Source organism: Canis lupus, chromosome 18, assembly GCF_048164855.1.
Source record: "Canis lupus baileyi chromosome 18, mCanLup2.hap1, whole genome shotgun sequence".
NCBI lineage: Eukaryota > Metazoa > Chordata > Mammalia > Carnivora > Canidae > Canis > Canis lupus.
Genome location: NC_132855.1, coordinates 55,325,060 through 55,350,628, shown reverse-complemented (window position 1 = coordinate 55,350,628; position 25,569 = coordinate 55,325,060). Strand labels below are relative to the sequence as shown.

At 35.9% G+C, this 25,569-nt stretch overlaps 1 protein-coding gene across 11 annotated transcripts in view; it reads right to left on the bottom strand.

Moving 5' to 3' along the window:
• Positions 1–25,569, bottom strand: part of MKLN1 (muskelin 1) — a 211,454-nt gene that overhangs the window by 58,930 nt on the left and 126,955 nt on the right. For all 11 annotated transcript variants that reach the window (XM_072784601.1, XM_072784605.1, XM_072784602.1 and 8 more), the window contains 4 exons: positions 20,565–20,642; positions 18,051–18,116; positions 12,358–12,470; positions 2,631–2,843 (listed from right to left, as the gene is read on the bottom strand). In XM_072784601.1, the coding sequence (XP_072640702.1) occupies positions 2,631–2,843; positions 12,358–12,470; positions 18,051–18,116; positions 20,565–20,642 (470 nt within the window). The remainder of the gene's footprint in view (positions 1–2,630; positions 2,844–12,357; positions 12,471–18,050; positions 18,117–20,564; positions 20,643–25,569) is intronic.

Genomic DNA, 25,569 nt, shown 5'->3' with positions numbered 1-25,569 from the left:
TCTAGCCACTAAAAAAGATCCAGTCACTTGCCATTTCCTAGGTTTCTGACAACCTTCCATAAATTAAGATGAAAATCTACTATTCTTTAAGGGTGAAATCTTGGTGAATATAGTTCAAAGTATTCCCACTCTTTAATCTTAAATGATTATATCATTAAAAGCAATCCATACATTGCTGAAGATGACTCAGTATGGCCCCATTCATCTACTACATCACTGCCTGAGGTTTCACTGAACCTGAGTTGCATTACCCTGTCCTAAGGACTAAAGGCTCAGATCTCTCCAAACACCTCAGGATCGTGTTGAAAATCATAAGGGGCCCACATTATGGGAGCCATTTAAATTTTTACAAATTTACAGGCTGATACTAATTTTGGCCAATCTCTGTTATCCAGCTCCTATGGTTCTACTTCATATGATTACAAAAGTAGTTTCTATTTCCTTCCAGGGATACTTAAGCTTAATTTTGATATGGCTTTTCTCATCTGTTATTAGTTATGAAGCATAAACATCTTTATCTTGGTAGCTCTTTCTAGCATACCAGAGCAAACCAACTAAAAAAAAAGAGTGAGAAACTATAGTAGTTTCTCTGATTCTTTCCCATATCTTAGAATACACAGGACACAAAACAGATATAATTAAAATAAACAGAACACAAAACAGATATAATTAATTTTATTCCTTCAGGTTGGTTCTTCCCTGGGTAAGATAGGCAGTTTCAACTGGGGTCAATTATCAAAGAAGAAGTGTTAATCACTCTAGAAAACTATGTTGTTCAATAGTTTATGATTTCCTTTTTGTTTTCAATCTCTGAAAAAATTTCTGAGAAGCTAATAACCTATTAAAGTCTGGGTGATAATATTAATATCTTTTCTCTTGAAAACTTCAAGAGATTGCTTAAGTCAAAACTTGGAAGACCAGTCACTCATCTACTCTATCAGGTTAGATATTTAATTCCTAAAATCAAACAAATTGTGGATAGCCACTTATTCCCCACAATGTTTTAAAGTCCCAAAGTCTTTATTTTACTCTGCCACATGAACACAAGACTGGCTAGGATTAGGCTGGGTTCAAAACAATTTTTCTTCTCAGAAATCCAGAAGCTTTCTAAACAGTACTCAACCTACCAACCTCAAAAATGTCTCATGTTAATCTGGTCCTTGCTTACTTAGAAAGATAACCAGTATCCTCTGTGGCTTTTAGGATTTTCTCTTATTCCATGACTCTAAAATTTCATGAAGAAAGTACCTAGGTAGGGATATTCCTTTTCATTCATCCTAATCTGCTTCTTGTGTTCCTTTAATTCTAAAAACTGTCTTTCTTCAGTTCCGGGACCTTTCTTCCTTTTTAACCCTGAGCGTGTATGGTGCTTTCAGTTTGCTTCCATTCTCTTTTTTTAGAATTCCTATTAGGTGGTTTTTAGAACTTCAGGATGTTTTCTCTGTTCCTTAACATTTCTCTTATAATTTCAGCTCACTAATTTAGTAACTTTTAGAGATGAGAGCTTTTTTTTTTTTTAAGATTTTTTATTTATTTATTCATGAGAGACACATAGAGGCAGAGATATAGGCAGAGGGAGAAGTAGCCTTCCATGCAGGGAGCCAAAAATGGGACTCAATCCCGGGACTCTGGGATCACACCCTGAGCCAAAGGCAGATGCTCAACCACTGAGCCATCCAGGCGTTCCTGAGGTGAGAGCTTTTTAATCAGTTTATTGAGATTTTTATTTGGCTATCAAATCTTTATCTTGTAATTTTTCTAGATATTTCTTTTTCATGGATAAAACAGCCTGCTGAATTGCTCTAAAAAGATCACTTAAACTTATCTTCAAGGCTTCTTCACAGTCTATACTACTAGCTGTTAATATTAATTCTTAATTTGTTTGTCCTGTTTGTCTCATGGTATTATTTTCAAATATTTCTTTGCTTTTTTATTTTTTATTTTTTTGGCAGTTAATCCAGTCCTCTTTGTAGCTGCAAATTCCCATTCATCTACCCTTTCACATACAGCAGCCTGCCTCAAGGGACTGGATGAAGAGAGATGAGACATGGTGCTGTTAAGGGCTCCATAGCAGCTACCCTCTTGGGCACATTGCTTTATCCATCCAGCACCATTATCCACACTCAATACCTGACTGTGGACAATTATCTAAGGTAAGTGCTGTTCAGTCACCAACCAATCATCTAATGTTTGCCCCAGCTACATAAACTTTGAGACCTTTTCTTTTTTTTAAATAAACTCTGAGACTCTAGTTGCTAAAATCTTATGGACTCCGGCTTCTTCTGGTTGGATGGAACACATTTGTTTCTACCTTACAGGAATTCTCCCCAATTTTTTTAAGTTCCTCAAAGGCATTCTTTCTTGTTTTTAAACATTGTTACTAATGTATTCTTTTGCATTTCATAGATTGTGGGGCAAGAGATCTTAGTATTTTATCCTGCCAAACAAGAGAATAAAAATTTTAAAGATAACTTTATGCCTACTGAAGCAAGAGTTATTTTTATAATCTATTATAGGCATTTGTACGGAATCACCAATAGACAACGCAGTATAACATGTGAAATAAACTCTAAGGGCAAGAGTTACTGAGCACAAATTAATTCCACTATATACATATCTGTGCACCAAACCTGATGATCAAACACCAATTTTGGCCCTCCATCAGCAGCAGTATCCTCACTGAGTAACATCCATGTGTTTGTGTCAATGTCATAACGATAGAAATCACTTTTCAGAGACTTGCTATTCCTCACAGAGGAATCCAAATATCGCCCCAATGTGTAGATTTGCCTTCGTTGAATGTCAATGCACATTTTATGACATGATCTGGCACTAGGACCATTCTGTGGAGAGCAAAGAAAGAAAAAAGAAAATAAATATTCAAAGAACATATAACAAGAAAATAAAATGAAATGCTCTTTTTTTGTTGACTTTCATTCAAAGGTTTGCAATAAAGTCCTACATAGGATTAAATCTTACCACAGAAATGCTTAAAATCTACCAGGAGAGACGAGATGAACTATTCTGTATCTGATGGCACTCTGTTTAGAACACTTATATGACTTCTATTATATACCCACCGTATTTTAGTCATTTGTGCACAGAACTTTATTCAATAGTACATGTTAATCTAAACATACAATTAATCTTTAAAAATGTTTATTAGGATTTCTCATCAGAGTCTAGCACAAAACAGATATTCCAAGAATATCTAGAATTGCTGCATTTCATAACTGGAACTTTAATAAAACTACTAGTTTAATTATCTCCTTTTGAAGATGAGGAAATATAACATGAAGAAGAAAGGTATCCTCCTAAAAGCTAGTAAAGTAGTGACAACACCAGAATAAAAATGCACAATTTGACTTCATCGTCCACCCTTTTCATTACATAAAACCGACACTCCTGAGTGAATAAATATTACAATGAGAAAACAGTATGAAGAACACTATATTATCAACAAAAATTAATTATTTGAGATCACTTGTATCAGTGGACTGAATGAAAGGTAAAAAAATGGTAGTGTATAAACTAAAAAGAGAGTTCCTTGGAAAGAAAAGAACTTCAATTGGGCATGATCTGATTAGTTGAAATGGGGAAAAGAATGAGAATATTTGTTAAATATCTCCTAAATTGTACCCATAATATTACTGTGTGTATTTCATTCAATCCATGTAACAACTCCATAAGGAAATTTACCATTTCATAGAGTCTAAGTAAGCTGTCCACAGTAACAAGATTAGGAAGATAATTTAAACCCCAGTGTAAGTAGAACCGAAAGCAAAAATAGACTTAATCCAATGTGTGTGGCTATGACTGAGATGAAGACTTTCTACTGCAGAAATAAGAGCTGAAGAGTAAGGCAGAAACAGAGCCTAGTGACTGGTAGAGGAGATTGGATGTAAACTTGCAGGCAATAAAGAATTATCACAGGTTTCTAGAGCAGGACAGAACATTTTTAAAAAAGTATTAAAAAAAGAGTATTCTAGCACTGTTATGCAGATTAAATGAATAAAAATATTAGGAAGAATAATTTGACATTAGTGCTATCAATCTAGATGTTAAATTGATTTGTATCTGAACTTTAGTATTCATACTATTTACAACTTTAAAACCCATTTTCAAAGATTTTTGTCAAGGAAAATCTCTAGCAGATAAGATGGAAATATTTTTGAAAGAATTTTCTCCACAATTAACCTCAAAAACAAAGATAGGATAATATATTATAAATCTGTACCATATATCCTAGAATGTGGAATTTGAAATTTTAATAGGGGAGGTAACAGAACTTCTTGCTTCAGCTTCTTCCTTCAGAACTTCTTGCTTCAACCTTTAATAATATGGGTTATTAAAATGATGAGCAAATTATACCTTAAGTAAGCAGAAAAAAGGAAAGAAAAGAATAGGAATCAAAAGAAAACAGATAAAAAAATAGAGATACTAACAAAGCTGGTTTCCTGAAATATTAATAGAATTATATACCACTAGCAAGACTTATTTTTTAAAAAGGAAAATATGAATTGCTAAATATGAGAAATGAAAGTAGGAATATCACTTATAGGCTCACTACAAGTTAAAAAGAAAAAAAGGGACTACTATGGAAAACAAAGGTAAAATCTGACAATGTAAATAAAATGGACATATTCCTCGAAAAATTATAAACGTACTAAAATTAACATGAGAAAGAAAATCTGAAGTCACTATATCTACTGAAAAATTGAATTCATAATTTAAAATCTTTCCACAAAGAAAATGCCAGTCCTTGATGTCTACACTGGTAAATTTTATCAAACACTTGAAGAAGAAACATTACTCCTAACTTATTTTAGTTAATAGATAAACCCCTAAAGGGGGTTTATCTCAGGAATGCAAAGTTAATTTTACATTAGAAAACTGATCAAAGGGATCCCTGGGTGGCGCAGCGGTTTGGCGCCTGCCTTTGGCCCAGGGCGCGATCCTGGAGACCCGGGATCGAATCCCACGTCAGGCTCCCGGTGCATGGAGTCTGCTTCTCCCTCTGCCTGTGTCTCTGCCTCTCTCTCTCTCTCCCTGTGTGACTATCATAAATAAATAAAATTAAAAAAAAAGAAAACTGATCAAAGGTAATGAACATTAAAAGAATTAAAGGAAAAAGTATTATCTTACTTATACAGAAAAAGTATTTGATAAAATTCAATACACGGTCATGAGGAAACTCACAGCAAACTAAGAATAGAAAGGAGCGTCCTCAATCTAGTTAAGTGTGTATAAAAATCCTAAATCTAATTTTTCACTTAATGGTGAAATATCCAATGTTTTCCTGCTAGTATCTGAAACAAGATAAGGAGGTCTATTCCCACTTCTTTTTTTTCTTAAGATTTTATTTATTTATTTGAGAGAGATAGAGAGTGAGAGAGAGCGAGCACAGATAGGGAGGAGGGGCAGAGGGAAAGGGAGAGGCATACTTCCTGCTGAGCAGGGAGCCAGATGTGGGACTCTACCCTAGGACCCTGGAATCATGACCTGAGCCAAAGGCAGACGCTTAACTGACTGAGCCACCCAGGTGGCCTTCTTTTTCTTTTTTAAAAAGATTTATTTATTTGAGAGAGACAGGGAGTACATGTGCAAGCACAAGTTGGAGGAGGAGCAGAGGGAGACAGAATCTTAAACTCCCCACTGAGCATGGAGCCCAATTTGGGACTTGATCTCACAACCGTGGGATCATGACCTGAGCCAAAATCAAGAGTTGGAAGCTTAACCAACTGAGCCACCCATATGCCCCTCTCACTTCTAATTAATATTGTATTAGAAGTCCAAGTCAGGGTAGTAAGGCATTAAAAAATAAAATAAAAGGTTACAAGAGAAAAAAACAGAAAGGAAGAAGTAACATTTTCTCTATTCACAGATGACATGACTGTTGAAAAAAACCTAAGAAATCAACAAAGAAACAATTAGAAATAATAAGTGAATTTAGAAAAGTGACATGATATAAAGGAAATATTAAGAACCCAATTTATTTATCTGTATTAATAGTAAGAAAACGAGACGATTTTCTTTAGTGGGGGCGCAGAGGGAGAGAATCTTAAGCAGGCTCCATGGCCTGCAAGGAGCCTGATGTAGGGCTTGATCTTACAAGCCTGAAATCATGACCTGAGCTAAAATCAAGAGTGAGACATTTACCTAAATGAGCCACCCAGGCATCCCATTTTTAAGTCCTATTTACAACAGCATGAAAAAACAAAATACACTAGGATCAATTTAATAAAAATGTCCAAGGCCTCCAACCTAAAAACTTCAAGAATGCTGACAAAGAATGAAGACAAATAAATGGAGATTTAACTATATTCATGGGTTAGAAGATAATAGTAGTAAGACATCAATTCTCTCCGAATTGATTTACAGATTTATCACACTCCCAATCATAATCCAAATAGTTTTAGAAATTAATAGTATGGTTCTAAAATGTACAATTTTTAAAAAGAAGTAATAATTTAATAATAATTCATTTTTAAAAAGAAAAATAAAGAGGTCTTACATTATCTGACCTCAAAGAATGTCATATTGGTATATGAACAGACCAAAAGATAATGGAGTAGGATAGAGTATCCAAAAAGAGACATATATGATCAGTTGATTTTTGACAAAGGTGCCAAAGCAATTCAGTAAGGAAATAAGATAGGGAGTAACCAAAACTCTCATACATTTCTGGCAGTAATAAAAAATGGTGCAATCACTTTGGGAAAAGCTTTAATAGTTTCATCAATGGATGCTAAAGGATGAAAGTCTAATGAGTAATAGAGTATTTTCATAATCTCAAAATGTCTCCCCACAAATTACATATTAGTTATAGAGGGAAAAAATCTGGAAAGCACCTTCCTTAACCAAGACAAACTGATACAATGTGCCTCCTGATTGGATATTCTAAGGAAGACTCAATGTCATCAACATGGTATTCCTGCTAAAAAGGCTCAACCTAAATCCAATCCAAAGAAAACAAGAAACAAACACAACTGAGTGATAGTCTACAAAATGACTACTCACATGTTCTTAAAAAATGTCAAGATCAAGAAAGATAAGGAAAGGTTGAGGAATCATTCCAGACTAAAGGAGACTAAAGACACATGAAATGCAATGCATGAGCATGAACTGGTCAGGGATGGAGGTTGGGGATAACAGTGGGACACCTATAAGGGACATTACGGAAGTATTAGATGGATAAGTATATCTGAAAAGGGCTTGTGGTTTAAAATAATGCAGCAGTGCTCAGGGCAGTCTGGGGTCTCCAAGATACTTCAAGGGAGCCTACCAAGTCAGTTTGTTTTATAACACCACTTAGATAAGAATTTGTCTTTTTATTCTTTTTTAAGATTTTATTTATTCATGAGAGACACTGAGAGAGGCAGAGACACAGACAGAGGGAGAAGAAGGCCTCCTGTGGGGAGCCTGACACAGGACTCCATCCTAGGACCCTGGGATCATGACCTGAGCCAAAGGCAGACACTCAATCACTGAGCCACCCAGGAGCCCTTTTTATTCTTATTCTCTTACAAGTCTACATGAAGTTTTCCAGAGGCTACACGACTTCTGATATAATAAGAGACTGGATACAGAAGCAGATATGATCAACTGCCTTCTATTTAGCCAAAAATTAAAGAGATTTAGAAAACTTTATACAAAACAGTGCCACTTGACGTATGGCGGTTATTTCATGGAAATGCATCTATGTGATTGAGTTACAAGCTGACCTAGCTGCTTTTTTCCATGGAACTATATTACATGAAAGAAAACTAACAATCCAAGTAAAGTGACTCAGACATCATGGTTATGACAGATATCTTCTGAAAAATGAATGAAGTCAGTATGTCATTTTGAAGGAAAACAACTGACATTTGTTCCCAATGATAAAAGCAAATTTTTAACTTTAAAATTTGTTGTTAAGCAAAAATTAGAATTTTAAAACTTCTACCTGCCACTCTAATCTTGACACCTTCCCGATACTTAGAAGATTTTTCTAATGATAGTGATAGTAATATTAACAAATATGGAGGGGTTTTTTTGGATACTGTATAATAAAATTTCAACATTAGGAAGATATGCAGAACTCAGGAAACCAGTAGTTTTCAAGTGACCAATGCATCGGTAAAAAAAAAACAAAACATGCATGGATAAAAGATCGATTCAAAAAGCAAGATATAACAATCGATTTGAATGTAACAGAATGCAAAACATTAGCTGATATGGTTTCAGAGTCTATAATGCAATCACCTTTAAGAAAGAACTACTTGTCAATTTGGGATATGAGATCAAAATAGACCACGTGCAAATATCAGAAAAAGCTATTAAAATACTACTCTCCTTTCCAAAAACATCTATGTGAGGTCCAATTTTCTTCCTATATTTCACAGAAAACAAGTCTCAAGAGATTAAACACAGAAGCAGATATGAGAATCTAGCTGTCTTCCACAAAGCTTGACATTAAAGAAACTCATAAAAATGCAAAAGTAAAGAAAAATATTATTTTTTCAAACCTTTATAAAAATTTACTGCCTATCTGGGCAGCCGAGGTGGCTCAGTGGTTTAGCGCCTGCCTTCGGCCCAGCACGTAATCCTGGAGACCCAAATCAAGTCCCACATCAGGCTCCCTGCATGGAGTCTGCTTCTCCCTCTGCCTGTGTCTCTACTTCTCTCTCTCTCCTCTCTGTGTTTCTCATGAATAAATAAAATCTAAAAAATAAAATAAAATAAAAAATTTACTGCATATCTATATGAACATTTAAAATAATTATTCTCGGGCAGCCCAGGTGGCTCAGCGGTTTAGCACCGCCATCACCCCAGGGTGTGATCCTGGAGACCCGGGATCGAGTCCCATGTCGGGCTCTCCTCATGGAGCCTGATTCTCCCTCTGCCTGTGTCTCTGCCTCTCTCTCTCTCTCTCTCTGTGTCTCTGATGAATAAGTAAATAAAATCTTAAAATAAAACAATAAAATAAAATAATTATTCTCTTTATGAGCTGGGTCTTTTATTAACTCTCAATCTCCTAAATGTGTTACTAGATACATATTTAAGTAAATTAAAGTGAACCAAATTAGTACTGCTTCTTAATTGTATATCATACTTTTAAAACACATGCTCTGGGGTGTCATCAAACAATAATTTGTACTCACTGGCATAGAAAATAAAATAAGATATATGAAATACTAACTATTCAATTTTGGAAGGAATGAACATTTATGCTAGAGCCATATACTACCACTATTTATTCATAGAAAGATCAACACAAGGTATTTAGGATCTATATAAGGAAAGTAATAATAAACTATAATAGGGATCCCTGGGTGGCGCAGCGGTTTGGCGCCTGCCTTTGGCCCAGGGCGCGATCCTGGAGACCTGGGATCGAATCCCACGTCGGGCTCCCGGTGCATGGAGCCTGCTTCTCCCTCTGCCTGTGTCTCTGCCTCTCTCTCTCTCTCTCTCTCTCTCTCTGTGACTATCGTAAATAAATAAAAATTAAAAAAAAAAATCAATAAAGAAAAATAAACTATAATAAATCTGAACTCCAGTATTGAGTCACTACTGACTTCAAAATTACAGGTACAAAGTCTTCTCATCAAAATAATTTCTATATTTTTCCAATATTAATTTTAAATATTAATTGCATTCCAAACATTAATATGACCTTTGAGTTCTCCTGGAAATCACCCCCCTCTTGCCAAAACAGCCACTCTCCTGATTATGTATTTATCTTCCCATGCCTTCCTCCAGCATTAACTTTTCATTTAATTTATCTCACCTATTTGCTCACTAAAGAATAAACATATGCCTCATGCTTTAAGGAATTCAGAGTCTAGGTAGGGAAACAAATGTAAACTAATCATTTAAGTTACCCATTTGAGGAATATAAGTGGGCGCACAAAAGGAAGCTTCTAATTCTGAGTAGAAAAGTCAAGAAAAACTTCACCAGGGATCCCTGGGTGGCGCAGCAGTTTGGTGCCTGCCTTTGGCCCAGGGCTGGATCCTGGAGACCCGGGATCGAATCCCACGTCGGGTTCCCGGTGCATGGAGCCTGCTTCTCCCTCTGCCTATGTCTCTGCCTCTCTCTCTCTCTCTCTTTCTGTGACTATCATAAATAAATAAAAATTAAAAAAAAAAAAAAAAAAAGAAAAGCTTCACCAAAAAAGTCTGAATTGAGTTTTAAGAATAAGTAGTGTTTACTAAGTAAGAGCAAGGTGCACGGGAGAAGGTGCCCTCTATTAATTTCAAACAAAAAACATTATTGCCAAGGGACACAGGTGAGAAAACTGAATAATTCCAGCAACTAAAGATGTGGCTGGCACTTAAAGTCAGGAGATGAGGTAAGAAACGTAAGGGGGAACCAAATCATGTTGAAAAATATGAAATTTATAACCTAAGCCAAAGGAACTAGAGTTGATAACTTCTCTTATCATTATGATTACTGTTGCTGTTATTCACACATCTCTGTATCTATGCCCTTTGACAGTGCCCCTTACTATATAGTGACTCCAGCCTTGGCCACATACATGACTTCCTTTGGTCAATTTAGTGGAGTGCTCATATCTACTTCTTTCTCCTGCAGCCCTTGCTCCTGACATGAGAACAAGCCCCAGCTAGCCAACAGAAAGGTGCGCAGCTATGTAAAACAGAGCCAAGTAGTCCCCACTTGAAGTTACTCTAGATTAGCTGACAGCCAGCTGACTCTGGGACACATGAGCAAGTTCAACCAAAACCAAAAGAATGACGCAGTCAATCTGTAGCCTATAATATGCCACTGAGGTTTTGTAAGTGCTTGGAAGAGATAGAATATAAGAGATAAATGAAACCGGAACTGAAGCTTACCATAGGGTTTAAGCAGGTGTCACATGGCCAATATGTTTTTTAATGAATGGAAAATAGACTGCAGATTAACAGTGGAGGCAAAAGTTTAAGAAAGAAACCATAATGTTCGAATTAGTGCCGAAAGGGGTGAAAAAGACATCTGAAATGCAGTACTGGTGCTAGAACTTGAAGAAGTTAAAACTTCATGAAGTTGAAAACTAATGCACTAATTAGACATATTCAATGAAGAAGGAAAATTTCAGGATGAATCCCACACTTACTGCACGAATAATTACAGATGTAATCAACTTAAATTTAAAATAGTTTAAAAGAAATGTTAGGAAACTTTTTAGATCTCTATTTTTGTTGAAGATAGAAAAATCACTTTAGAAAATGGTACTTTAATACTGAAAGACAAAAGCCATTTTTACATATTTTCACAGGGATAACAAATAGAAATCAAAATTTTAAGTTATCTTTGAAAAAAATTAAATCTACCCAAATTAATCACTGAAACATGCTGACTAAGCAGAATCCAATTACCTAGAAATAAAGACAGCACTGATCTTTCTGAAATGGGCATCCTAGATTAAAAGCAATGGGTTTTGAATTAAATCTTTCCCCTACTTTTCATTTTCAGCTCCTATCATTTTGTAAAAGTTTATATTTCACCTTGTAATCTGAAACAGCTTAGGTGGAGGATACAATTAAAAATTCTATGAAGATTTGTGAAAATAAATGAATTAACATTTCCTTTATACTAGTGTATAATTATGCTATAATTATACTAGTGTATAATTCAGAGCCATAAATCTAAGCCATCTTATTCACTAAGGAAATGTGGTATGTATACTGATAGACACACATGTGAATACAATCTTAGTCAAAAATAAAATACATATCATTTGTGAAAACTGATATATAGTGAAGCAGTAAGGGATTAAAATAGTGAAAAGGTAAGGACATTAAAAGTCTATTTTGGGGATCCCTGGGTGGCTCAGCGGTTTGGCGCCTGACTTTGGCCCAGGGCGCGATCCTGGAGTCCTGGGATCGAGTCCCACGTTGGGCTCCCGGCATGCAGCCTGCTTCTCCCTCCTCCTGTGTCTCTGCCTCTCTGCCTCTCTCTCTCTCTCTATCATAAATCAATCAATCAATCAATCAATCAATCAATCTTTAAAAAAAAAATAAAAGTCTATTTTTCCAAAGAAAATCAAAATAACTTGAATGCTTGAAATAAGAGGAGAAGTGACAAGGACATGAGAAAAAAGATCATTACAAAATTATATTTCCAGACTGAAGTGGTTAAAAACTATTATATTCGATACCCATTTCTACTTATCTCTATGAACTAGATTTGTTCAGGTACCAGTAGTTGAAGAACCAGGTATAGAAGCTAGAATGCAAGAATACTTAAACGAAACTTATTTACCACAAATTCTTCTGCTACTATTATGGATATAGAAAAGAATACAAATCATCTAGAAAAAGAAGTATACACCCACACCCCTATCATAGTTCAGATGGATGAAAAGTCTGAGAACTTGCCTCTTTTTCAGTGTCTCTAGAGATACATGTCCACTGGTTCTCCTTCACACTGTATGCCCAGAAGTCAGCAAGATCTTGTGTTCCATCCCAGCCACCAAACAAATAAACGGTCTCTATGAAAATTAGAAAAATATGTATAAAAAAAACCCTTAAGGATAAAATTTAAGTATACGCACACAGACCTAGCCATTGTTTCTAAGAGCACTTAAGAAGGCACATCTAAATAAACTTAAAAGTGAAATTTGTAAATGAGTTAACATTTCAAAAATATATACTAGACAAGTTATCTCCTACACAAGGTATATGGAAAGGCTGCTGCAGGACCACTACTTTGAGAGACTTATACAAATAACTAAGAGATACTGCCCAACATTCTTTCATTGGTCTTTGGTAGGTAAAGAGAGTATGTATTTTCTCAAGTATCCAGAGTGAATCTGATGTGCTGCCAGTTTAGGAGTCTGTGTTAGGCCATGAAAGGTTTACATTTAGCAGTTTCTTAGCAATGCAGCTTCAGACTGTTAAAAAAAAAAAAAAAAATCCCAAAGGAATAGATGGTCTAAAATAGAACATAAATATACCTAGCTATTTCTGAAAAAAACTTCACATTAAAACCGTTTTCCCTCTATTACAGTATCAAAAACAATGGTTAAAACTAGCTATGAGTTAAAGTTAGACACCTTAAGAATAAGGTGATGTACAGCTTTGGCATTCCCATGGAAACTGGGGAAATCTTTTCCAAACATGTTATGGTAGGTTTAACTCCTCAGAAATCAACCTTTAAGTCATTCTAGGTATTTTAGAAATTTGGTTTCTTCTAATTCTGAAATGTCTCTGATATCCATGGACTGTCTCACTGCAACAAAACGGATTTCCTGCCCTGTGAACAGTGAAAATCTTTATACATAACACTGTGTATCATCCACCTCCTTCTTTATTAACAATGCCTTTCCTTTCTTCCAATTATCTTCTCCCTTTTATTTTTTATTCTTTTAAATTTTTATTTATTTATGATAGTCACACAGAGAGAGAGAGAGAGAGAGAGAGAGAGAGAGAGGCAGAGACACACGCAGAGGGATAAGCAGGCCCCATGCACCGGAAGCCTGACGTGGGATTCGATCCCGGGTCTCCAGGATCACCCCCTGGGCCAAAGGCAGGCACTAAACTGCTGCGCCACCCAGGGATCCCCTCTTCTCCCTTTTAAATGTCTTATGTCTACTGGTTACACAAGTCTACCAATTATTTTTTTAAAGTTATGACATTTTTTCTTTCTTTTTTTTATTTTTAAGGATTTTATTTGAGAGAGAGAGAGAGAGAGAGAGAGAGAGAACGAGTGGGAGGAGGGGCAGAGGGAGAAGCAGTCTCTCCACTGAGCCAGGATCCAGACATGGGGCTCAATCCCAGGACCCTGAGATTCATGAAATAGCCGAAGTCAGATGCTTAACCAACTGAACCACCCAGGCACCCCTCTTTCTTTTCTTTTTTTTTTTTTTTTAAATAAACTCTACACCCAATGAGGGACTTGAAATCATGACTTTGAGCTCAAGAGTCACATGGTCTACTGACTGAACCAGCCAGGTGCCCTTTCTTAAAAAATTAAGACGTACAGGAACATTATAAAGCTATCTACTCCCTAACTAGCATGACCTAGGCCTATATATGTTGAGGCTGTCATCTAAGTTAGATCCCACCACGAAGAGTTACAATTCAAAGTGTACTCAGAAATACTGTAACACCATGAAGAAAATCCTTGCCATTCATAGAGTTGGACAGTCTTCTAAGAGATTTTTGTCGTATTTTCATATAATTTTATATTTATTTATTTATTTATTTTAAAGATTTTATTTATTCATGAGAGACACAGAGAAAGAGAGAGGCAGAGACACAGGCAGAAGGAGAAGCAGGCTCCACGCAGGGAGCCCGATGTGGGACTCAATCCCAGGTCTCCAGGATCATGCCCTGGGCTGAAGGTGGCGCTAAATCACTGAGCCAACCGGGCTGCCCATTTTCATATAATTTTAAACTCTAAGTGAAATGTCCCATTCTATGCCTCAGAAGCTACAGAAATCAAAACAATTCTTCTGGGTAAGAGCATATAATTGGAATAGGATGGAGTTCTAGTGCTAACTGGGTAATCAAATCAAATAAATACAGGCCACATAACCTTCCTGGGTCTTAGTTTTCTCACTTACAAAACTCTTAGTATTTTGGTGTAGTTCTCCAGATAGAAGTTACATGAAAACATTCTGAAGGCTATGAAGCACAAACAGCATTTTTACCTTTAAACTTACAAAAATAAAATATACTCTGTAGTTACTAAGTGCCACAGATGCAATAAAAACAGCATTATTGTATCCAATGCCATGTCTAACTCAGTACCTAGAACATTTCTGGCTCTGCACAAATGTGAAATAACAGCAATTATTTTAAACTGTTAAAAAACTATCAAAGGTAATCCATTATCATTAGTTAAGTAACATTGTTTCCCAGATGGCATGCAGTAATACCAGATACTTCAAGTTTTACAGGGAAAAAAAATTAAAGAATTTTCATCTGGCTTAAAAATTATTTGCCAAGGCCTCAACTGTAAAGACAATTAACCCTGTTAAATTCTGAAGCCAGGAGAGGAAGAGGTAATATAACTAAAATAGCAATAGCAATTGACCTTTTGTTTTATAGTGTTTCTGGGTACCCTCTGGATAAGGTTACCCTGGTTCATTAACTTTAATAACCCTTCCTCTTGGGCTCTGGGTTCTCAATGTTCTTTCTGAAAAGCAGGTCTCTTTGTACGCATAAATTCTCACAGCAAAGAAAACCCACATTTCCACAACAGCCTCATTGATAGCTGTGCAAAATAAAATCTGGCAGAGAGCAAGCATCCCAATGGAATTAATCCAAGATGTCATTCTTGTCTGTGAATGCTTTGTAGTCCCAGTTGAAGTTTAATAGTAAAATTGAATGAATCGGATGGAAACAGGACCTTTTGACATACCTGAATAAAATGCATGACAAAATTTTAATTAAGTCATCTAATCATTTAAGCTATCATTCAGAGACGAAATATTATCTAGAAATAAACAGAGGCTGAAGTATTATTTTATGCATAAAGGATATCAAAATTTTTAAAGATTACAGAAATAATTGGAGAGAACTGTAATAAGAATTAAGAAAACAGAAAAAAGAAAACACTATTTGCAACAGGGTCCATTCTCACGCTTATCGGTTATGTAACAATTCACGTACATCCCGGGCAGTACAGTCCTCCTCAAGCAGCAGCCCTTGCTCTATGTTTTTTTCTTAAAGGAGTACAGGCTATTGCAACTTCATTTCTCCTGGCACTCAGAGGAATGTTCAGTCCATCAGCGCTAGTCTGGACTGACAAGGTATTTTACAGAATAAAAAGAAAGAAGATAGTTCCTATCCTCAAGAAGCTTACAATCCAGTCAAGAATATAACATAAGTACATAAATCACTATATTGTAGAGTGGACTAAATGCCAACAGAAAGGTAAAAAGCAACACCTGAGTTCAAAAGAGAGAAGAGAATATACCTGAAGGGACTCTGACCTATGCATCAGAAGGTGGCTCTGGGGGCACCTGGGTGCACATGCAGTTACACATCAGACTCTTGATTTCTGCTGAGGTCATGATCTCAGAGGTCATGAGACTGAGTCCCATTTAGGGCTCCATGCTGAGTGTGGAGTCTGCTTGAGATTATCTCCCTCTCCCTCTGCCCCTTGCCCCCGCTCACATCCATCCTCTTTTTGTCTTCTCTCTCTCTCAATAAATAAATCTAAAAAAATAAGAAGAGGAAGAAGGAGGAGGAGGAGGCAGTGGAAGCAGCAGTGGCTCTGTTGGTAGAATGGGAGAAAGAGAGGAGAACTTTTCAAGCAGGGTAAAAAGTATAACAAAGGAACAGAGGCAGAAAAACACATGAGAAATGTTTTGTTGTTGTTGTTGTTTTGCTTTTTGTTTTTTTAGAAATGTTTTGAAACACAGGACTCTAAGGTAGATCTCAGACAGAACTACAGCTCTACCACCACAGCTGTGTAACAACCATTGGGGTCCTTAACTGGTATCCTCACGTCCAAATGGCATACCACAGCACCTAGCTCATAAAGCAACTATGAGAATTAAATTATATAATACAAGCAAAGTGGTTAAAACCGTGTGATGAGTAAATGCACTGTTCAATTTAAAAGAACACAAAAAGTACCAGGTTGAGATGAGGTTAAAAGGACAGGTAGTGGCCAGATCGTGGAAGGGGTTAAATGACAATATTAAGGTTTTGAACTCAATTCCACAGACCATGGAGTAGCTTGAGAAGATTCCAAGCAGAGATGTAACAAGGGAAGCTCTGAATGTGCAGCACCATAGGACTCGACCAAGAAGGAGAAGCCAGCAAGAAAGTGGGATTGGAAGTAAAGTGACCAATAATAGCCTATGTTCAAAACGTCAAACCAACTTTATTACGAGATTAAATGAATCAATCATCAATCAATCAGTCATATCTGAGGTCACAAAACTAAAATTCAACCAAACTAACTCTACAGCTGCTTACTATCTGCATACCAATATACACATATATATTAGAAATAAAGTAGAAATATTAACACATCAGTATCTTTACACCATTCTGCACAAAGAAGAAGTCCAATTGCAAGATCTATCCTTCTACTCTGATTCTTAAGGGTGAATCAGACTGTGCTGACTAAATAATCCTCCACAAGATGGCACACTATTTTCATAATTAAATCCATGTTTCCACTTTGAAACAATATAGAATGCACACACCGTACATTCAGATGGCATAGGCCCAACCTTAAACAAAATTTATGCACCAAAAAGAAGGGGTAAGAGAAGAGTTAACAGGATAATGAAGGAGGTTAACTTAATTCTTAGTTTAATATAGTCAGCTAGAGAAAAACAAATGAGACGGAAAAAAAGTTTTAAGAAACAGTAATTTATACTCAAGATAAAAATGAAACCCCTGGGTGAAAGGAAAAAAAAAAAAAAAAAAAAGAAACCCCTGGGTGGCTCAATGGTTTAGCACCTTCCTTTGGCCCAGGGCATGATCCTGGAGACCTGGGATCGAGTCCCACATCAGGCTCCCTGCATGGAGCCTGCTTCTCCCTCTGCCTGTGTCTCTGCCTCTCTCTCTCCTCTGGGTCTTTCATGAATAAATAAATAAAATCGTAAAAAAAAAAAAAAAAAAGGTATCTTAACGTTCTGCAGTAATTCCCAAAATACGGCATTAAAACAAAAGTGCACTGAAACTCCAGAAATACTCCACGGTTTACAACAAAAATCAAACATATAACTCCCCCACCTCAACACACACACACACACACACAGAGAGAGAGAGAGAGAGAGAGAGAGAGAGAGAGAGAGAGAGCGCTAGCTAGAAGGGGCTGCACATTACTTTTAGATTACTAATTTGATCTATGCAGCAGCCTCCCTTCCCTCATGTGTCACTAACTCTGTTTATATTAAACCTGTGGAAAAAATATATATATTAAACCTGTGGCTAATGTCTATTTTCTCTGCTACTTGGTTATTATGGCTGGTAACATTTAACTTCTGCAATGAAGGGAAGAAGTACTTTTGTGCTTCTTTTATTTTAAAATGTATAATTTTTTTTTTAAATGTATAATTTTTAAAATAATTTGCTTTCCATTGCAAATTTGCTTTCCTCACCTGTTTGAACATCAATAACCATCTGATGGCCCCCTCTCATTCCTGGTCGGTTATCTTCTCCATCACCTAAAGAAGAGACAAGTATTCTCTTTAAAAAGAATAACTGGAAATAGAGAGTAACTGCATTTGTAAGTCTGCAATGAGTAGTAAAATTAACACACATTTACTCTTTCAATATTAAAAACAAGTAAAAAGACTCAAAAGAAATAAATGTAACTATGTTTATAATGACCTTGCTCTTTTTTCCAATGCTTTCAGGCTATATTAATGCAACAGAAACTATTTTCAATGTATTTATGACCAGTGCCATAAAACAGCAAGGATGCAGGATAGTACAAAAAACATAAGACAAAAAATTCTATAAAATACTGGAGTGATAGGGACGCCTGGGTGGCTCAGCAGTTGGGCATCTGCCATCAGCCCAGGGCGTGATCCTGGAGACCCGGGATTGAGTCCTGCGTCAGGCTCCCTGCATGGAGCCTGCTTCTCCCTCTGCCTGTGTCTCTGCCTCTCTCTCTCATGAATAAATAAATAAAATACTGGAGTGACAAAGTGAAGGTGGTAAGCAGTTACAGAATTAGATCTCAGGTCTCTATTTCAGGAATCCCTAATTAATATAATGAGCAGTTTTAAAGGTCATACAACTAAGCTATTAAAAACCAACATGTTATCAAGTTTTCTACTAATTTATATTACCACATAACTTACAAACCATTTTGAGTACTGACTGAGAAGTGTAAGACTTACTTCCCTTTGATTCCTATTTCCAACATGGAGCTTAACAGGTGGTTTGAAATATAATCACAGAAACTTCAAAACTTCTGTAGAACTATTGTTCAACTTTACTGAATCTTACTTTATACCAAATCTTATATAAACAAAGATATACCTTCATTTCAATGGTTCAACAGGTTGCAGGATTCTAATGTCTGTCTTGATATAAACCAGAAAACCAAAGGTTTTCTTTATAATTCTCCTATTACTTGAAATATATTACTTCTAGCTACCAACTTTCTCTATCTCAGCTTTTTCCTGTATAAAATAGAGATCATCTAAGTTTTTACTAATTCCGCTGCGGTACTATGAAAAAGACTGAAATGTCAGTTCTTATATGGAGAAAATAACATGCAAACCTGAAGTATTCATTCCATTACTAACTTTACTACTGTATTTAGAGGCTATTCATTCAGAAGTTCTCCACAAATTCTTTCTCCTTTCCAATAGTTAGGTTAATATTTTGCAGCTCATTATCACTGAAGTTTTATCTTTTTCTTCCTTCTTCCCCCTGGTCAGTACTGCCACTTTCAAGAATAGACTAAGACAATAAAATAAATTTATTGTCAATATGTTTGCATTTTATATATTTAACCCATTAGTTTTCAAATACACAATTACAATCTGCTACAGCATGTGTTTTTCTGACAAAAATGACCTCAAAAATGACTGACAAAACAGAAATTATGGAGGTTCATAAGCAATTTTCTCTAGTGTATTAACATTTAACACTATCAGGGGAGAGCTTTCTCCCAATTAAAGAGAAGTGTTGGGGATCCTTGGGTGGCTCAGTGGTTTAGGGCCTGACTTTGGCCCAGGGCATGATCCTGGAGTCCTGGGATCGTGTCCCACGTTGGGCTCCCTGCATGGAGCCTGCTTCTCCCTCTGCCTGTGTCTCTGCCTCCCTCTCTATCTATCTCTCTCTGTGTCTCTCATGAATAAAATCTTAAAAAAAAAGAGAGAGAAGTGCTTAGCAATTTATAAAGATTGTCAGAAAAAAGCCGACAGTCTGCCACTGAACTACTTTCCTTTAATGCAAGTAACTGGACTGTTGCTACACTTTCCACTATACTCACCATCTGGCAAAGCAGTGAGTCAAGATAAAGAAGTGACAAATACTTTCCCCTCTATGAAAAACAATGAATTAATGAAGAAGACTATGCTCTGGATCAGATTTTAAGTTTTGATAAATACCCTCTAAGGACTACAATGCAAAGCAGGAAGCTTGAGTCCCAGAGTTTAAGGCTCCAAACTCACTGTGATGCTCAATATAAATGCCTATAGAGTTAACTGTACTAGTATTTATTTTTATTAGAGTTACTACACTAGTTCCATTAGTATCTGCTTAAAAAGTTCCATAGATTTAGAATGTTATGCCCCATTTCTACTCTTCTCATAAGCTCTGTTCACACTTTAGTGAGCAATTCTGCAGAACTGAAGGTTTATCAGGAACATATATGGCATTACAACACTAAGCCTGTAATTTTATAGTACCTCTATAAAAGTAGCTTATGATGGTATTCTGTGCAAAAACTACCCAGCCTTCTGTTTGTAGTGGTAAAACAAAAAGGTTTGAAAGAAAAGTTTAATATAGTAAACTAATTCTGCCATCTAGTTAAGGAAACGGTCTTTTCTTAAACACTTGCGTTTCCCTAAGAACTGTAAAATCTGGGTTACCTTGGGGGAAAAATGAAACTGACACATTAAAGCAAAAGCACTCACAACCTAGAAAAGGCTTACCTTTGGTGCTTTTTGGAATGATCTGACTCCATCGTGGCTTATATTCCTGCTGACTGATGTACTGATTAAACAAACCATCTGCAAATATCAAAGAATGAGAAAGAATTATTTATATTTTAACTAGCTTATACTTTTTATCATAGCAAAAAAGACAAAAAGCTGACATTAAGGGAAATTACTAATACGTCACTAATACGCTAGTAATAGTACATTTTCAGAAAACATGTCACTTCAGTTTTCACTGCTATCTCAAATATAAAGTATTAGTTGACACAACCATGTCAACAAATTGTTTTAGTGGCAGACTATACTAAATTTACTATGTGTTCCCCATTTCTGTCACTACTAATATAAGAAAGCTAGAGAAGAAAATGAGTGCCTCAACAACCTTGGTCTGGGCCCTTATATCTTCAGAAAAAACAAAAGTAATTGTTTAAAGTGAAAATTACACTTTTACATAATTTTGAGTACAAAACCACAGAGATAAAAGTACTAGTACTAGTATAGTTACATAGTTATTGAATAGTTACAAAATGTTAAAATTCATTCTGTCTTAGTTAAGACACACTAAATATGATTTAACTCACAAAACAGTATTATGAACTAGGCATTATCATCTCCATTTTACAGATGGGGAAATGTGTGTTTAGAGAAATTAAGGAATTTACCAAAATCATGCAGCTCTTTTTTTTTTTTTTTTTTTTAATCATGCAGCTCTTAAGTGGTAGGCAGAGACTCATGTTTCACTCTGATTTACTTCTGAATTTATTTCATCAATAAATTCATAATCTATTTCTTATGAGGAGTTGTTAAACTAGCTGCCATAGTGTTATGGAAATTGAACTCCCCATATATAACCATTTCATCCCAAATAATTATCAAGCCCTAATCCTATGCCCCTCAACAAAGATTAGTTTAAGAATGGTGTGGAACCCAATTCTGACTAATGTATCTGATGTTTCCTTTGCTTCTAAATAGACATACAAAGAATAAAAATCTCCTTTTATTCTGGAAATTTTCTTATCTGTATGCAATGTACATAACTGCTACAGCTAATTTGTAGAGGTGTGAGAATGAAGTCAATTCAATAATGATGACAATGTAGAGATAAGAAAAGAAACTGGATCACAGAATCAACCAACCATGAAATCTACCTCTGGACTTCCTGTTATATCATAAAATAATATATTCTTACTTTTCAAATAAGGGTTTTCTCTTACATGAATCCACATAGATTATAACTTATAAAGACAACTTTCCTATAGATTCTATTATTTGGCTCCGATCTCAATCTGAAAAAACATTTTCCCTTTTGCTTCATTAAGTCTCTGAACATAAGTACTTTTCCAAAGAATTTATAAGTAAAACTATCTGTTCTCTATGACCTATTCACCTGTCAAACACTGTGTAATGCACAGACATCTCCCTGATTTCTCTCTTTTCTAGGTGATTATTAAGCTCAACTGCAACCACACCCTTAAGGTTTCAAGTCTTTTCAGATGGTTTTAACTGAAAACTTCCACACTTTCCTCTAGTTGTTTTTTTCCTTTGCCTTTAGGACTTAAAAATTCTTGCAAGAAGAAAATTTACCTATTCAACAACACATGAAAAAAACCCCAAGACTTTGGAAAACAAAGCTTGCCATACCCGATCATTCTACTACATATTAAAACAAATCCAACATTAAAGGATAAAACTAAAAGAGCTGAAAAAATTATTTACGATTTATTTTTTTATTTTTTATTTTAACATTTATTTATTTATTTATTATTTATGTTAGACATAGAGAGAGAGAGAGGCAGAGACATAGGAGGAGGGAGAAGCAGGCTCCAGGCTAGGAGCCCAACGCAGGACTCGATCCCGCGATCAAGTCCCCAGGATCGCGCCCTGGGCCAAAGGCAGGCGCCAAACCACTGAGCCACCCAGGGATCCCCTATTTACAATTTAAAGGAAACAATGTTATCTCCTTCTTAAATGAAGACCCTTTGGTTACTGTGGCTCAAGTTTACTATTTATTTATTTATATTTTTAAAGACTTTATTTATTCATGAGAAACACAGAGAGAGTTGGAGAGAGGCAGAGAGAGACACAGGCAGAGGGAGAAGCAGACTCCATGCAGGGAGCCCAACATGGAACTGGATTCCAGGTCTCCAGGATCAGGTTCTGGGCTGAAGGTGGTGCTAAACCGCTGAGCCACCAGGGCTGCCCTAAAGTTTACTTTTTATGTTTCATTTCTTCTCTGAAATGCTGGTTTGCCACTACTCCAGGTTACTTACTTATGAGAAGCATTCCTGTTGGTTGGAGTGACTCTGTATAAGCAATGGCTTGAGAAGCTAGCTGTTCTATCAAAAACAAAAAACAAAAAACAAACACCTCCTCTTTTGAAAGAAATCATGGTTTAACACAAGACAAAAGCTAGAAATCTATAAATTCCATCCTTCTCAAGTCCTTCTACACTCTCAACTGTCCAACCCTATTATTAGCTTCTTGACATGGATTCATGTTATAATATTAAATCATCTAACTACTCCAAACAAAAAATATTATAACAACTTTAAAAAATATGTATTTGTACTTTATTGAGAAACATGATATATTAAAGATGACTCTCATTTAATCTATTCTAATATGCATTATTGCCTCTTGCCAGGGAAACTGGGTTATCAATAAATAGTCCAGACTGATCTGGAGTAGGTTACATGGAGTAGCTACTTTCAATGAAATAACATGCTTTAAGAACCTTCTTTTATATCTTCAAAAAGAAAAGTAATAATGCAAATGCTTATTAAAGCTCTGGTAAAATAGTAATACTACAGTAATACTACAAGTTACAGAAACTTTCTTTTTTTTTAAGATTTTATTTATTTTTTATCTTTTCTTTCTTTTTTTAAATTTTTATTTATTTACGATAGTCACAGAGAGAGAGAGAGAGAGAGAGAGAGAGAGAGGCAGAGACATAGGCAGAGAGAGAAGCAGGCTCCATGTACTGGGAGCCCGACGTGGGATTCGATCCCGGGTCTCCAGGATCGCGCCCTGGGCCAAAGGCAGGCGCCAAACTGCTGCGCCACCCAGGGATCCCAAGATTTTATTTATTTATTTTAGAGAGCGAGAGTGAAAGCACGCGAGCAGGAGGAGGGGAAGAGGGAGAGAGAGAATCTCAAGCAGACTGTGCTGAGTGTGGAACGTGATGCAGGGCTTGATCTCGTGACCCTGAGATTATGACCTGAAGTGAAACCAAGAATCAGCCACTCAACCAACTGAGCCACACAGATGCCCTGAAACTTTATATTTTAACAGGACAAGTTTAATTTCTAGAAATCAAACAGTCACAAGCTTGAAATCCCTTGAAACAATCAATAAAAATGCTGCAAGATTAGAGCAGGGTAAAGATTTTTTCAAAATACACTGCTATCAGTAACTTGTTTTAATTTAAAAGAATTCCCTTGTAAGATCTAAAAGTAAATGAAAAGTTAATACCTCTGAATCCTAAAGTTTCACCATGTTCCCTATATTTCTAATTCTTGAAAGACCTTCCTAATAATAAGCCTTTTGTTTTGGTATTCCTACTTGTAGACATTTTATATGATTCAGCAAAAAAAAAAAAAAAAAAGTGGGCTCTCTATTGAAATAATTGCATTCTCGTCTACAAAAACATAACAACACCCATTACACTGTTTTGAAAATCTCAAAGACAAATTAAAAAGTGAGGCATTTAAACATTTCTGTGAACTATTTAAGTTTAAAAATTACTTCTAAAAAAAGAAAATCTAGGGATTCCTGGGTGGCGCAGCGGTTTGGCGCCTGCCTTTGGCCCAGGGCGCAATCCTGGAGACCCGGGATCGAATCCCACATCGGGCTCCCGGTGCATGGAGCCTGCTTCTCTCTCTGCCTCTCTCTCTTTCTCTCTCTGTGACTATCATAAATAAATAAAAAATTTAAAAAAATAAAAATAAAAAGAAAAAATAAATAAAAAAAGAAATTCTATGTTTTAAGAGGAAGTTAGGCAGTTGCTAGTATTTCTATTTCTGACAAACATCTAAAGCAGGAAATCAGAAGAGCCTGATAAAAGTAAAACTATCCAAAAGAAATGAAAATATCACTTAGGAGAAAGCATGCTAAGATCCAGTTGCTAACAATATTCAAACTATTTAAAGTCTCTAGGTCCAATACCACCGCATTTTTTTCGCCTATGATTAAGACTATAATAAACACATTTCATACAGTCCTAAGAAGGCACAAGCTGTTCTTGTCTAATAGTGAATACTCTCCTAAAAAGTACACGATACAAAATGAAACTTAGGAAGTTTTTACCAAGAGAAAAAAAAAAGTTCAAATGTCATCTAAGATTTAAAAAAAAAAGAAAGAAAAAAAGGAGCATATATTATAGTACTATAACCTAATATCTGAACTTCTATCAAACTCATTTCTCTCAAAACAGAGATGAAAAGGCTGCCTAGGCAGTTAAGGTCCAACTTTTGATTTTGATCTCAGAGTCATGAGATCAAGCCCCCGCCCCCAGTCAGGCTCCAACAATGGATGTGGATCCTACTCAAGATTCTCTCCCTCTGCCCCCTGCTTGCAGCATGTGCACTCACCCTCTCTCTTTCAAGAAGGAGGAGGAGGAGGAGTAGAAGAAATCTTAAAGGATATATGCTTAAGGCAAAAGAAAAATGATCTTAAATATAAGATCAAAGATGCAAATACTAATGTAGAATGAAAAAATTAGTAAATATTTGGGTAAAATTACTAAACACCAGCTGAATAGAGTAAGAATAGTAATATTTTATAGGGCATTAAAATACGGTATCAAAATAATGGACAATGATAGCATATCAGTTGGAAGGTGACTAGATGGGAGTCAAAAGTCCATTAAGTCCTAGTACAGAAAAGGGAAAAGGCACTGATTAATTTTGTTAAATATGCATACTTGCTGTAATTTCTAGACTAATCATATAGTCTCAATAATGTTGCTTCCAAACAGAAAGAAAAAAAAATGAAAAGATTA